Source organism: Chaetodon auriga, chromosome 8 (assembly GCF_051107435.1).
Source record: "Chaetodon auriga isolate fChaAug3 chromosome 8, fChaAug3.hap1, whole genome shotgun sequence".
In the NCBI taxonomy this organism is placed as follows: domain Eukaryota; kingdom Metazoa; phylum Chordata; class Actinopteri; order Chaetodontiformes; family Chaetodontidae; genus Chaetodon; species Chaetodon auriga.
Genome location: NC_135081.1, coordinates 14,420,001 through 14,434,499, shown reverse-complemented (window position 1 = coordinate 14,434,499; position 14,499 = coordinate 14,420,001). Strand labels below are relative to the sequence as shown.

At 42.4% G+C, this 14,499-nt stretch overlaps 2 protein-coding genes across 2 annotated transcripts in view; both read left to right on the top strand.

The window, feature by feature from the left end:
• The first annotated feature begins 304 nt into the window (after nucleotides 1–304).
• rpl18 (ribosomal protein L18) lies at nucleotides 305–4,973 on the top strand. The gene is made up of 7 exons (XM_076738289.1): nucleotides 305–339; nucleotides 1,012–1,098; nucleotides 1,249–1,356; nucleotides 1,949–2,047; nucleotides 2,207–2,330; nucleotides 3,499–3,568; nucleotides 4,841–4,973. Exons 1-7 carry the CDS (start codon nucleotides 337–339, stop codon nucleotides 4,914–4,916), a joined length of 567 nt encoding a protein of 188 aa, XP_076594404.1. The 5' UTR covers nucleotides 305–336; the 3' UTR covers nucleotides 4,917–4,973.
• A 367-nt stretch (nucleotides 4,974–5,340) lies between these two features.
• Nucleotides 5,341–14,499, top strand: part of sphk2 (sphingosine kinase 2) — a 10,787-nt gene continuing 1,628 nt past the window's right edge. Inside the window, exons 1-8 of the mRNA XM_076737127.1 lie at nucleotides 5,341–5,416; nucleotides 7,304–8,951; nucleotides 10,741–10,890; nucleotides 10,992–11,086; nucleotides 11,221–11,336; nucleotides 11,592–11,795; nucleotides 11,911–13,531; nucleotides 14,093–14,499. The exon at nucleotides 14,093–14,499 is cut by the window's right edge and continues 1,628 nt beyond it. Of these exons, the coding sequence (XP_076593242.1) occupies nucleotides 8,489–8,951; nucleotides 10,741–10,890; nucleotides 10,992–11,086; nucleotides 11,221–11,336; nucleotides 11,592–11,795; nucleotides 11,911–13,531; nucleotides 14,093–14,155 (2,712 nt within the window). The 5' untranslated portion in view covers nucleotides 5,341–5,416; nucleotides 7,304–8,488 and the 3' untranslated portion in view covers nucleotides 14,156–14,499. The remainder of the gene's footprint in view (nucleotides 5,417–7,303; nucleotides 8,952–10,740; nucleotides 10,891–10,991; nucleotides 11,087–11,220; nucleotides 11,337–11,591; nucleotides 11,796–11,910; nucleotides 13,532–14,092) is intronic.

Genomic DNA, 14,499 nt, shown 5'->3' with positions numbered 1-14,499 from the left:
TAATCATGTAAATAACCCATTTTCTTATAGACATCCTGAACATATTTAACATATTTTTGGCACATCTCTGACAGTTGTGGCAAGAACAATCTGCATTTATTATTAACTATGCTGTTAAGTCTTTATTTATTATAAAAATACATTTTTAATTAAACATTTCAAAAGATGTCCGTTCGCCGTCCCTACCACTGGAGGCAGCATCCTAAATAGTCAGTTGTTTCGAGTTTGGTTTGCAGGAAGAGCATGCTCTGTAACCAATCAGAGACCCGAGATTTCAGGACACTGTTTATCGCGAGACCTCCGCTCTTCCTTTTCCCTTTTCGCTCTGAGTCCAAGATGGTAGGTACAGCTAGTAGAAAATTTAAAATACAATAGCCAGATTATCCACGATCATCCTGTGAATTAAAACATCCCATATTTTTAATGGCAGTCACTACTGGTTTTAAACACTACTTACGTTAAAGTCCTGTTATGATTTCTTGTTATTTGACCACGTATGTCCTGCTAGCTTAACGTCTTTGATACCGAACTAGTGCCGTTCAGGCAGGCGCTTCACGCCTTGAAGTGATGAGAAATGAGCGTTTAAAGTGATCCACAATGCGGAATGTTATGTTAAACCATAGTTATTATTTCGCCGACATTATCGTACGTTTGTAAATGCAAAACTCAGCCATATTCGGGCTTGGTGGCTGTGTTGCTCGTGATAGCAGTTAGCTGTAGAGTGTCAACGTGTGAACCGGCCTGTAACGTACTATAGTAGTGTATTGGGCTGCTTGTCACGTTAACTAAAGGCATATAACTATTTTATCAATTACATAAATTCTGCTCAGTTCAACGTTGTGTCAAATGTGGTTTGGCGGTGATAGACTATAAAGTATACGATGAGCAATGGACCCTGGATGTAATGGATGTCATTATTGTAAAACAAAGTTTTGAAGATTAACTTTACAGGAGGTGGAAGGTTACTGTACTCATGTTATTGTATTTATGAATTTCTGTTTTCTTTTCCAGGGAGTTGACATCAGGCATAACAAGGACCGTAAGGTACACAGGAAGGAACCAAAGAGCCAGGATATCTATCTGAGGCTCCTGGTCAAGGTAATTGACATTCACACATTGTGCTTTACTCCTTTGAATAATATTACCATTTGTTGTAATTATTTCTGTCATTCTGGTATATAAAATTCTGAGATGATAATTTGTAAAACTTCACAACTAAGCAGTGTTGTTCCTGCTGGGTTCTTACAGTTGTACAGGTTCCTGGCCCGCCGCTGTAATGCTCCCTTCAACAAGGTCGTCCTGAGGAGGCTCTTCATGAGCAGAACCAACAGGCCTCCCATCTCCATCTCCCGTCTGGTAAGTCTCAATTGTCTCATCCTGTCTGTTGTAATATATTACGAATCAGTTTTTTTTGAGACTGAAATGCTTTTCTGACAAAGTACAAGTATAGGTCAATGTCAGCATCAATTGATGCTAGACTGACCAATTCATATCAAATACAGTTTCATTGTCAGTGAGTAAGGTGTATTGTGTTTTCACTGAGTTTCATTCATTTAGTCACAGTGGGCTGATGGCTTGGGTTTTTAGTGCAACAGCGTCCGTGAACTGTGTCCTTAAACAAAAATGATCCAGTGAGTCCAGTCCTGATATCCTGATTTGAGGCATTGCGAGTGAAAATATTGGAATTGCTGCATCTCTAGTAGTTTTCATGAGGACTGTTCCATTTTCAGTGGCCCTGAATTTTGTCATGTATTTGGGATTGGGTTAACAAATGAAGATAGAAACCAATGAAAGCTTGCATCATATTGTACTTTTACCATTAGTCTAATTAAGATTATAATACCAGGGAAGATTAGAATTTGCGACATGTTGTGTGACCCCTTTTGTAAGTTGTGTAGACATATGATTATGCATGCTGAATTTCTGACTTTTTTTCTATTGCGACCAGATCCGTAAGATGAAGTTGCCTGGCCGTGAGAACAGAACCGCTGTTGTTGTTGGAACAGTCACTGATGATGTCAGGATTCAGGAGATCCCCAAGCTCAAGGTAACCCCACCATTTTTAGACTGTCAGAATTCACCTATTAGTAGATTTTTTTCCCCCCTTCCATAAATACATAAAATCCAACAAGGCTCTCCCCTCAACACTGTAATGTTATTGGCAGTCTCAGAGACAGTCCTCAATGTTCTGCTTGTTCTTCCACAGGTCTGTGCTCTGAGAGTAACTGATGGTGCCCGCCGCAGGATCCTGAAGGCAGGCGGTCAGGTGATGACCTTTGACCAGCTGGCTTTGGCTTCTCCCAAAGGACATGGCACTGTGCTGCTGTCAGGTAACTACACATGTAAATTAAATTCAAGTTATAAAGTAATTCAGTTGGAGTACATAATGTAAGTAGTCATTGTTCTGCTGGAGCAGAGGTACCTTGGTTCTCAAACACATAATAAATCAAGCTGGCACTAATTTCAAATGTGGTCCTGTAACAGTCAGGTGAGCATAACTAAGGTTGCCATTAGGAATGCCCATATTTAATGACCCTCCTGGTACTTCTAGGCACTTTTAGCAGGAATGAGAGATGAAAACTTGTTTGAGAACGGCCTTTAGTCCATATTCTTATTTTAATTTTACACTGGAATGTTTTAGTTGCCTTAAGGAGTCTTATAACACTGCTGCCACACAGCACTGTACACCAGACCACTGGTGTGACTTAGTGGAGTAGGGTCATGCACTTGTGAGGAAACTCAGTCTGTTTTTATGGCATAGATAAGGAATAGTACTCGAGTTGGGAAAGCAGGCTTTCATCTGTATTCTGGCCTGTTTGTTGGCAACTGATCACCAGTTATTCAAAGTTCTCTTTAATCATGTGTAAGCTTTATGGACCTTGCACTTATCACCTAAATTTGTTAGGCTGAAGAGACCCACATGTCTCAGTGACTGGTTTACATGTGCAAAATATTTGGTTTTGGTATCACACAAAGCTGGCTTTAAACAGACAAGAGGCTGTGTCGCAATGTGCAGTTTAAAACCTCAGTTGAGATGCATATTCTGAATGTGCTGTGCACATGTCCACAGAGTTCTCCTAAAACCTGAATAATATCAACACATCCCACACCTTAATCAGAAAATGCTGCAGAAAATGCAGAAAATTCTGCATAAAATCCAACTGGAATATGCTGTTTACACGACTTGTATCAAATTGTGAATTGTCATTTCAACTATTACTTAAAAAATGACTTGGATTGAACTGCAGTACAAACATTAATTCATTCGGCCACTTGTTTAGGTTTGTCTAAACTAATTTGAGCAGAAAAAAAGACAACGCACTTCTCAGATTTAATTTAATCTCTGCCACGAGCAGGTAAACGTGTGAATTACTTTAAATGTGGAATGTTAGAATTAAAGTAATGGATGGGAGTGGGAATACTCTCTGCTGGAAATGTTGTTTTGAGATGCTGAATAACAATTAGAACTGCTTTTAATCTGTAACATTTGTTCTCCAGGACCCCGTAAAGGCAGAGAGGTGTACAGGCACTTCGGAAAAGCCCCTGGAACTCCTCACAGCCACACCAAGTATGTGCCGTTGATGTCTGAAATTATATACTTTTACCAGTATTTCAGTCAAACTTATGACCAGGTGACATCGGCTCGAAATTATACTTTAACAAGTGGAGTTATCTTAAAAATTGAACACTTTGCCTTCAGCATGAACTGCCTGTAGTTTTTCTGTCACGCACCCTTTATTGTTTGTTGTCTCCATCTTTTGCCGTCATTTTTCTCTTCATTTCTTGACCTTTTTATACTCTATTTGTCTTGTTCCCTTTTCCGTCCAACCAGGGTTGTCTTATATTCTGGTCAATATGGTCATTTACAGCATTTCCTTTAGTGAATTGTTCATCTTGGGTTGTATCCTAATGCATTGTATTCAAGTGTACCAGCACCGTGGTCCTGTTTGTGCATTTGTTAGGAAACAACCTGTTGCCAGGATGTTCTGTTGAATTCTGGCCGTTGGCCAAAACAAACATAAAATTCATCTTTATTAGAAGTACTTTTCTTAGTTGGAGTGCTTCCGTACATAGATGGGTGTCGTTTGCAGATGCAGGTAGATTTATTAGCAAATAATGGGTCATCTCACAGCAGATATCCTGATTTGTTTTAGTAGGAAAAGTAGAGGTGTCATTAATAATGTTAATGATGCTGTGAGAGTGAGCCAGCATGCACGATACCAGCACCCTTGAGAGTGAAGCAGCTAAAAAGATTGCAGAAATTTTATCATTTAAACTTGTGCTTCTCCGACTGTCACGTGTCAAAATGTCTTGTGTAAGAGGCCTATAGTGTCTGGCTAAATCCATATGATGTACATGTGTATGCTGTTCGGAGCTGTGATGCTCAAAAGTGAATATTAAGAAACTCCACAGGCACACCTCTTTCCATAAGAAAGTCAGAATTACACATGATGATCCAAGCACCTTGCTGTGCACAGTTTCAATCAAAATCGACATTATTCCATAGCAAAGGAAAACTTGCAACGAGTCTTATTTATTGTAAAGAGTTGCTGCCTCTGAGTTTTGAACACAAGAACAACATTTCCATTAAGCTCTAACTGTGTAAGTGAGTTACAAACAATGCTTTGTCAGAACACACACAGAATGACTGATTTGCACTTCAGGAAAGATTGTAGTGTTTGAGTAGTGAGTATTAGGTGGTCATTTTTCAGGTAGTGTTGATGTGGAGAAAATTAATAAATCTGACCGTCTAACTATAAATCTAACTATACATTAGATGTATAGTTGTATGAATGTTTGTGATGCCATCATCTTACACTGAATTCTTTCTGTTCTCCAGGCCCTACATCCGCTCCAAGGGCAGGAAGTTCGAGAGAGCTCGTGGTCGCAGAGCCAGCCGTGGTTACAAGAACTAGTCTCTCTTTGTTTTCCATACAATCTGATCCAAATAAAAGATCGACTGTACAAAAAGACTTGTCTTTTGTGTTTTATTAGACCGTGTGCGTGTCCTTACAAATAGATCTGTCATGGACAATTCCATGGAAGTAACTTATTTTAAGCAGATGATGACATGCTAGTTAACATCAAAGGAGAGGACTGGGACACAGCTAAAATAAATCCATGTACTTCCACATTTTTTCCACTTGATTTCCATTTACAGTGCTCATCGAGGGTTACAATGTGCCTCCGACGTCACGAATCTTTTGATCAGTATTGATATGAGTTGGCCAGGAAGTGATGGTCTGTCAATGATTGGAGAATGTCGGTGGGTGTTGCAATGTTTTCCTTATCGCCATTGGATTTCCTCTCCGCCGCTCAAAGCTGCTGCTACTGCGTCTCCAGGCACTTCCTGCATCGAGCCACAGTTTTCAAGGCAAGCGACTATCTGTCGTCGTGAGAGGGGAGACAAGATGAGGTAATTTTGGTTCTTTTGCTTTGACACATTTAACTTGTTTTTTTCCTAATCTGGTGCTGGCAAAAATACCACTCTGAAAAGTTTCCAGTTTTCCTGTTACTAGGCTTGATACAATCACATCATAACGTCTGGTAGCTAACGTTGCCATGTACTGTTATCTGCGCTAACTTGGGTACCTCAGTAAACCAATCAATAAATAAGACGTAAAATTTCACATGGGAGCCTTTCAGTGTACCCATTGTGATGCTTAGTCATTTTCAGGAGTATAACGATTTAATAGTGTAGAAAGTTGGCTTGAACGAGGGCTACATGTTTAGACGCGAGCTGCTAGCCGCTGCTAACTGACAACGCTATGTTGCGCTCCTCTGGCAGCAGTTTACAGTAGCTACTGTATTCATAACATTAGCTAGCATTTGCTAGCTCCTCGATTTAACGTTGGGCTTATTTTCCTGAGTACGGCTTAAAACGCTTTCAGCTTCTTCACAATCATTTCAAATGCCTCAAAATCTAGGTAAACGGCTGTTCCTCTTGTAACTTAAACAACAATTAGAGTTAGGTGAAGTATGCCAGTTGGTTAGCAGCCTGTCAACCTGCTAGCTAACATTAGGTGGAGGACATCAGTAAAGTTTAGCACTCAGACAGCTTTTACTTTACACCATCAGGGTTATTAAAGAAGCTGTGTGGCTGTGCCCTTAGTATGGTAACTCTATTGAATTCGAAAGGTAAGCTAACCGAAACTTTCCAAAAATACCCCGAAGTCACTCAACAGCAGCCTCATTGTGTGGGAGACCATAGTAGCCCGCAGATATTATTTCTGGGTGTCCCCGCCCTGCTTTTCAAGGACGTAAGGTGCAACAATGGGCATCAGTGAGGTCTGTTTGTGTGCGTTTTATCAAGACAGGACATCAGCCAAGTATTGATTTTGTCTGCACCACAGCTTGCATAATAATTCCTGCCTGTTATAAAACTTGCACGATGTGACCAGTTTATTAATTTAGGGTATACAGAGGTTCAACACTGATAGTCTAGTAATTGTACTTTCACTGAGTAAAGTTTAATGAACTGGCACCTGCTGACTTGGCATTTTAATATAACTGTAACCTGTCATCTATATCCATGAAGGTAATCTGATAATAAGGAATGCCACTTTATTACGATTTATAGTACATACAGGGAGACATTTATGTCTAGTCAAAATCATTTGCCAAGTTGTGTTGTAACAGACACTCTGTTTCTCATTATGAACTTATTCCTTTATTTATTTATTTATTTATTTTTTTTAAAGATCGTTAAGTAAGATTGTTACATGCTCATGCCTATTGCAAAACCTCCATAATCCAGTACCATTTAGGTCAGCAATTTTCAAAATCTCCATCCTAGATTCAAATTGTGAAAGAGAGACTGTTTCCCCAAATCCTGTTAGAAAAAACCCTAATCATGAAAGTACCAACCAGATGTGGCCGTTCTCATGCAACCTTTCATACACAACAATGTGGCGTCTCAGCAGGGCAGCTGAGGATGTGTGACTGTGAGTCATTATGTGAAAAGACGCACCTAAGGTCAAAGGGCTTGATGGTTCTTGTATTGCTTCACCCTGTAACCACAATCTCTTCCTCTTATCATGGCAGTTCTCCCCTGTACTTGTCCCTAATTGTGAAAATGTGATGCAGAATATTCACCTTTGTACAGTGAAATCGCAGGTGAATTCGAGGCACAGTTTATGTAGTTTACTGTGCTTCCTTCTTCTTCTAATCAGTTAGTCAGTTTCTTACCCATCTGATCTAAAATGCCTGTAGGTTGATATCCCGTATATTAAAATTGTGCTATTGTTTTTTTCCACTTCTGCAATTGACTGTCGTCCTCATCTCCTCTGTTGTCATCATTCAGGAACAGAGATCTTTGGGAGGGAACGTGAGGCTTGACTCAAAGGACATTACCATGACATAAACTAAGGACCCTCCTGGAACTGTCTTCTTGTTTGTCTTTTGTTTTGTTTCTGTTTTTACTTTTTTGTTTTGTTTTGTTTTATTTTTGTTGATGTCTGGTCTCCACCTGTCGTACCCTTTTCACCCTCTTCTTATGGAAAACAGATAATGAAGTAATGCAGGATTGGTTTGAATGAAATTTTAATGTATCACACTACTGTCTAGAGGTCTGGCCTTGTCACTCCTCTTGTCTGCCTGCTATATAACACTGAGATTAAAGATAGCAATAGAGGTATCAAAGGTCGTGAAAAAGCCTGCACTTATCATATCTGTGTGGCATTAAATGCATTTTGGCCAGCACTTACCACGCAGCATACTCTACAGAATTCTTTACTTGTGCATTAATTTAATTGTTGTAGCCTCCTTGTCTAAGCAAGGTGTGTTTGTCTTATTCACACTTTTTTTTCTCAGTGCAAGTAAGATTCAGTCTTGTCCTTTTGTGTAATTATTTAAAGATTTATTGTTAATGTTGAGTAGCTGCTCAGCTGCCTTATGTTGTATCACAATAGGTGGCTCTAAGTTGTCATGTAAACTATTTTTTTTTTAATTTACTTATGCAATCTTTGTGAAGAATACTTTTGTTTAAATGACTGATGTTCTAGTGGAAACTATACATTTTTATGTCCTGTTGTCTTTGAATATGATGAAGTATTGCTCACCCACTTTTCCACTGGCAGTAAATTGTAGAAGCTGACAGCTCTTTACATCAAACTGTGATGGGAGCTTTCTAACTGTGACACAAAGACTGATCTTTAGTAGTTCCTGTCTTCACTGGATAAATCCTCTAAACAGAAGAACCTTTAAACTGGAAGAAGTTCATTTTTCTTTTTTAAGTGAAAACTGAAAACAGAACTGATTTATTTTTGTGACTGTATCTTTTGAATTCAAGCACTGAAGAGTGAGGATGATTTTGAGGAGATTTCAGGGTTAAAGTTCTCAGCCTGACTTTCACATACATTGTGATTTCCCTGCAAATCTCGCTCCAGTGGAATTTGCTGCCGAATTCCACTCTTCAAGCCTCTAACTGTAGAGGATACTTGTTCGACTGACTTTTTCCTGATAAACCTTGTCCACTTCAGCAGTGAGGATGCGATCGCCAGAACCGTCTTCACCCTCCACAGCAGAAGCCCTCCTTCATGGCCAGTTTGCCAGCTGGGGATCCGGCAGCAACAGCAACAATAACAGCTGCCCCAACAGCCCTGGTGGTCCGGGGGCACTCTCCCCCGCTGCCTCCCCCACGCCAATTCCGGTCTCCAACTATGCCTTGACCCTCACCCACACCCACATACATATCCAGCGTCTGTCACCACGGCCGGGGAAAGAAACCCGTCTCCTGCTGCCTTTAACAGAGCTGATAGGGTGCAGCTGCCCTCGTGCCCCTGCACCCCCTCTCCTGGTGCTGTACTGGTACCCACCAGGGAAACGACGGAAAGGGGTGTCCCGGCGCAGACAGGTGAGGGCCTACCTAGCAGAAAGCAGGCCTGAAGCTGAGAAATGGTCAGCTGCTGTGCAGTGTCTACTCAGAGATGTGACCGTCACTGCTGACACAGGTGAGTGTGCGTCTCAATAGAGGCTTACTTCTCCAGGCAAGGTGTTGGTTTTTGGATTGTTTTACATGTTGCAGGAGCATATTGGTGATTATAGAAGCCCATTAACTACACTGCGTACATTTCCTCACTGCAGACTGTTTTAAAATTAATTGAAGACATTTTCCTACCTTTCTAGCAGCCGCTGTTCTGAAATTAAATCCTTATGCCCCAAGCATGCTCTCTTTTCATTAAGGAATACTGGTCATTGATATAGTGTGGAGTTTTAGTGTAGGGCTTTGTCAAAAGGCCAACACAGTTAGTTTACAGCAGATAATAGTGTGATCTTTTTAATGACCTTCAAGTATGTCCATGTGAGTAAGACCTGAATTCCTGTTGTTCACTACATGAAACCACACAATGTTGCCTCATGCCGCCTTGATTTATGCCTCCTTTGTAAATGCTAGCTATACTTAGCTTAATGTCACATTGACCCAAGACCTTTCTGTATTCTCGGGACAGAATGGTACCAAGAGCAGTAAAGCATTTTAGGGGTTATGCAGCAAAAAACAAAGGGGATTAACACTAATACACCCTAAGAGGCTCTGAGATTTGTTATTCTGAGAATTTAGTTTGGATTTGTTTGTTTGTTTCATATGACCATCTTTATCTTGAGTTCATTTATCTAATACTTTACCTAATCTGTCCTCTAATACTTGTTTTTCCCCCTTGTCTGTCTTGCACACATGGTCTGTATCATTCAGTTTTCAAATGTAGAGACAAAGATGGTGGGGTTGCTACAGCTTGCCACCCCTTCCCATGCATTGAATCCCTCAGCCTTGGTAATCAAATAGATAGAAAGTCCCTGTTGAGTCTTTACGTGTGTGTGTGTGTGTGTGTGTGTGTGTGTGTGTGTGTGTTTGTTTATCTTTTTTTCACCATTACTTCACACACCTCGCCAGCATCTGACATCTTTTCCTGTCTCCTTACTCTTTAGAATTAATCTTTAGCGTTAAATGTATTTTATCCCTCCATGATTTGTTTTTGGCCATCACATCACCGTCTCCTTTCCCAACAGTGCTAATACTGTCACTCATTTTCAATTTTTCCCAGTCCTTTGTTTGTCCCTTCACTGCGCCTGCCTCACTATTAGTCAGCTGCAGTTAACCCACAACGCTGAATCCCTTGATTCTGTGAATTCTAATGTTTATGGAAATTATAGCTGTGGTCACTTGGGTTTCCTGTTGATTTGCTTTAGTGTAGTTTGTTGCATAATCCAGGATAATCTGAGAGTGCAGCCATTTCATCTCCCTCCCCTGCACCACTGACATCCCTCTATGCCATACTAAATCTCACATTGATTTTCAGAAGCTTTTTATCTATTCAAACCTTCACACCTGGGCTGATGCAAGAGTGTGAAAGAGAAGTGGAGTGTCTCCGTTTTTTGACTCTGAGTCCCAGATGGACAGAAAAGAATATATTTGCCTCTGTGCACAGCTATTTCGTTTTTATCAGCGTTATTTAATTCCTATATTCTGAATGCTAGATGTGTCCTTAACCATGTATCTGATTTTAAATGACATACTCTCCAGCGGCAGCACCATGTGCAGTGTGAAGTAGATCCTGTGAGGTGAAATGAAAGAGGCTGAAATGGTTGAATGCACTCAAAGTCCAGGGTTGGGCAACACTGTTTAATGACAGCTCCCAGTTTGCTCACTTTATGCAGTGAACCTCTAGTTCCTCTCTTTGTTCCTGATAAAAAAAAACTCTGTGAGCTTTATCTTATTCATGCTCTCCCTCTTTTTTCATACAGAATTTTCAAGAAGTCTGCTACCTCGTCCCAGGCGACTGCTGTTATTGGTTAATCCCTTCAGTGGGAGAGGCCAGGCAATGCAGTGGTGCCAGACCCACATCCTGCCAATGATCAGAGAGGCCAACATCAGCTACAACCTTATACAGACAGGTAACACACCAAGTGTTAGGCAGCCTTGTGACGTAGATTATACATTCACATAAAACATGTACATATATGTAACAGGTTTTAACTTAATTAATCTGTCTCAGAGCGTCAGAACCATGCCAGAGAACTTATCAGGGAGATACTGCTCTCAGAGTGGGATGGCATCATCATTGTGTCTGGAGATGGCCTGCTGCATGAGGTGTGTAGTGCTTTTGTTGAAGGGCTGGGGGGATTATTTAACAGTGAAGATATTAATTGTGTATTTTTGTACCACATGTACAGCTTTAACTGTATCCATCAATATGATTGTCTTAACTTTCTGTGTTTCTGCAGGTGATTAATGGACTGATGGAGCGTCCTGACTGGGAACAAGCAATAAAAACACCTGTTGGCATTCTGCCCTGTGGCTCTGGGAATGCACTAGCTGGCTCCATCAACCACAATGCAGGGTAAGCATGTATCCCATTCACAATGGTGAGAATTGTCTGTCCTTTTCAGTTCAATCTTAGAAACTGTCAAACTAGAAAATCACTCAGCTCTGTGAACACAAGAAAAACCAGCACAATGATGCTGTTCTTGTCAGCGCCTGCTTATCTAGACCGAGATATCTCTGAATTGTGGGACTTTTAATTGACCTGTTGTTTGAACAGTTCTCCTCTTGTCTTTACAGACAGATGATGATATTGTCTTTTTTCATATCTCAGGTATGACATGTGCCTTCGGGAGCCCCTCCTTTTGAACTGCTGCTTTTTGCTCTGTCGAGGCGGTGTCCGACCCATGGACGTGGTCTCTGTGACAACAAGCCCCCCTCCCTCCAACAACAGTCGCACTGCAGCACCCAGGAGACTGTTTTCTTTCCTTTCTGTTGCCTGGGGCTTTGTGTCCGATGTGGACATTGAAAGTGAGAGGTGTGTGTTTAATTGCTCATACTCTAAGAAACATTCAGTGTTGGCTTTGTTCGTGTCAGCTTTACTCTAATTCATTACAAAACATAGCATGACTTGAAATCTTTCCTTATTCCAGGTATCGTGGCCTGGGCTCAGCTCGCTTCACCCTGGGAACTCTGGTGCGCATAGCGTCTCTTCGATCCTACAAGGGTCGTCTGTCCTACCTGCCTCCCTCTATTTGCACCGCATCACCAGATGTCACACCACCTCCGCCAAGGAGACCCCTCTCCCGCAGTATCACAGAAGGCCTGGAAGGCTTCTGCCGAACGCCCATCCATCGTACCTGCTCTGACATGGGCATCAGCGAACAGAGGAGCCTGCGTAGGGGTGAGGGAGAGAGGGAAAAAGAGGAGAGGCAGAGAGAAAGGGAGAGGAGAAGAGAGAGGGCTAGGGGAGGAGGAACTGGCGTGGTGAGGGCAAGCAGCCTGGCAGAGGACAGAGAGAGGGAACGGGAGGGAGAGGTGGAGATGGAAGCGGAAGAGGAGAGGTCAGGGACATGTTCAGAGAGGTCGGGGACGAGTTCAGAATCAAATGAAAGGGATGAATGCAGTATGGGAAGGGTAGAAAGGTTGGCGGGGATAAAGGATGAAAGGGAAGATGAAGGAAGAGTGGAACATGACTCCAGTGAGATGCATGAGGAGGACAGGGGGAAGGATGGGGAAGGTAGTGCTGGTTCTCTTGAGGGGGAGAGAGTGTTGCATGCAAGAGAACTGGGAGAGAGCTGTGGGCGCGACATCGGGCGAGAGGCAGATGAAGAGCCAGAGGGTGGGTTGACTTACCAAGACAAGCTTCAGGAAGCCAGGCAGGCACTAAGAAAGAATTCAGCCCCTTCAAGCCAGATAGCCAATGCTCTCTTCAACCAGCCTCTCAGTCAGGAGGCTGATACAGACTCTGGCACCTCATATGGGGTAGAGGACATGGATCTGAATGGGACCTACTACCAGAAAGAACCCTACCAACTTGACGTTGGTCGTGAGCGAGCTCTCACCATCTCCTCTCCCTTTCGTCACTCTCCCTTCTCTTACAAGCCCAAGAACCTGGACCAAAACCAGAACGCCTCCCGGCCGAGGCCCCTCTCTCTCCTCCAGCACTCCCACTCAAACTCCCTCCCCCCAAAACTCCCCTCCCTCTCCCTATCTCTTTCTCCCACACCCCCATCTTCCCCTTCCTGTGCCTCCCCACACTCCTCATCCTACCTCTTCCCCCGTCCGAACACCCCAAATTCCACCTCACCCTCGCCATCTCTACGCACACCATCCTCATCTTTTAACTTTGACATTGCCGAGCCAGCAGGACCCCAAAAGAACCGTCCTTTCTCACTGCCTTCAAATCTTCCTAGAGATGACTTGCTGCCCCCCCTCGACCAACCCCTTCCCACCAGAGACTGGATCACCATTGAAGGGGACTTTGTCCTGGTCCTTGCCCTTTATCAGACCCACCTCGGGGCTGATCTTCATGCTGCACCCCAAGCTAGATTTGATGATGGGCTGATCCACCTGACCTTTGTGCGGGCTGGGATCTCCAGAGCCACTCTGCTGAGACTATTCTTTGCCATGGAACGAGGAACCCATCACTCCGTCAGCTCGCCGTATGTGAGCCATGTAACCTGCAGGGCCTTCAGGCTGCAGCCTCTGTCTACACGGGGGACACTCACTGTGGATGGAGAACTGGTGCCCTATGGGCCACTTCAAGCACAGGTCAGAACAGGGGGGAAATGGGCTTGGTATTGGATATACTTGTTATGAGTCTAGTTTAGTAATTGTACATGATTGGACAGGGTTAGATCCAACCATGCTTAAAGCACATGCTATTGTAACTGCAGTATGCTTAACAGGGCTGCTCCAGTGAGGTAGTTAGATTGTGGTGAATTCCCAGGTCATCCTGCCATTTGTTCTATTATAATATGGCATGCTGCATTTTAAGTGACCTGCATGTTGGATCACATCTGTGTCCTCCAGAAAAGACTGTTGTGCAGAATTATGTTAAATGTTTTTGACCCTATTTTGTTTGGCCCCATGATGACTGACAAAAGGTGGAAAACCATGTGTTTTTATAAGATTTTAATGAGGACTGATTGTTAATCATTCAATGACATTTGACTACGACATGATTATTTTCTCCCAGCTAGTAAGGACGTATGTTGTATCTTAAGAAGATGTACTGTTAGCCTTTACATTGCTAAGTATTAATGCTGTGGAATTATGTTAATGAGTTACTGTGAGACTTATCATTCACAATTTTTTCTTTATATTTCACAGGTTCATCCTTCCATGGCTCGACTCATCGTTGGCGACTCTGGAGTGAGGATTACCAGATTCTAATCAGGGATTGGTTGATCTGATTGACAGATACAGCATTCTACTGAATTATGTAATCTCTGTTGCCATCTATACTCTGAAAGAGAGGGGAGGGGCGGAGTATGTGAGAGACTTAAAATAGCCTGGATTGTAGAAACTGTTTTTCTAGGGTTTAATGAAAGGGATAACCCACCGAGCCACGCGTCATTGGAGCACGACTGCAGGGATTAATAGTGAATTTGAAAATGGATGAAAAATGCCTCATTGCACAGCTGTTGGATCACGCTCCGCGTACCATGAGAAGCATGAAAACTGCACAGCCTGGGATAATAGAGGGAAGAACAATCGAATGTTTATGGAATTTTTTT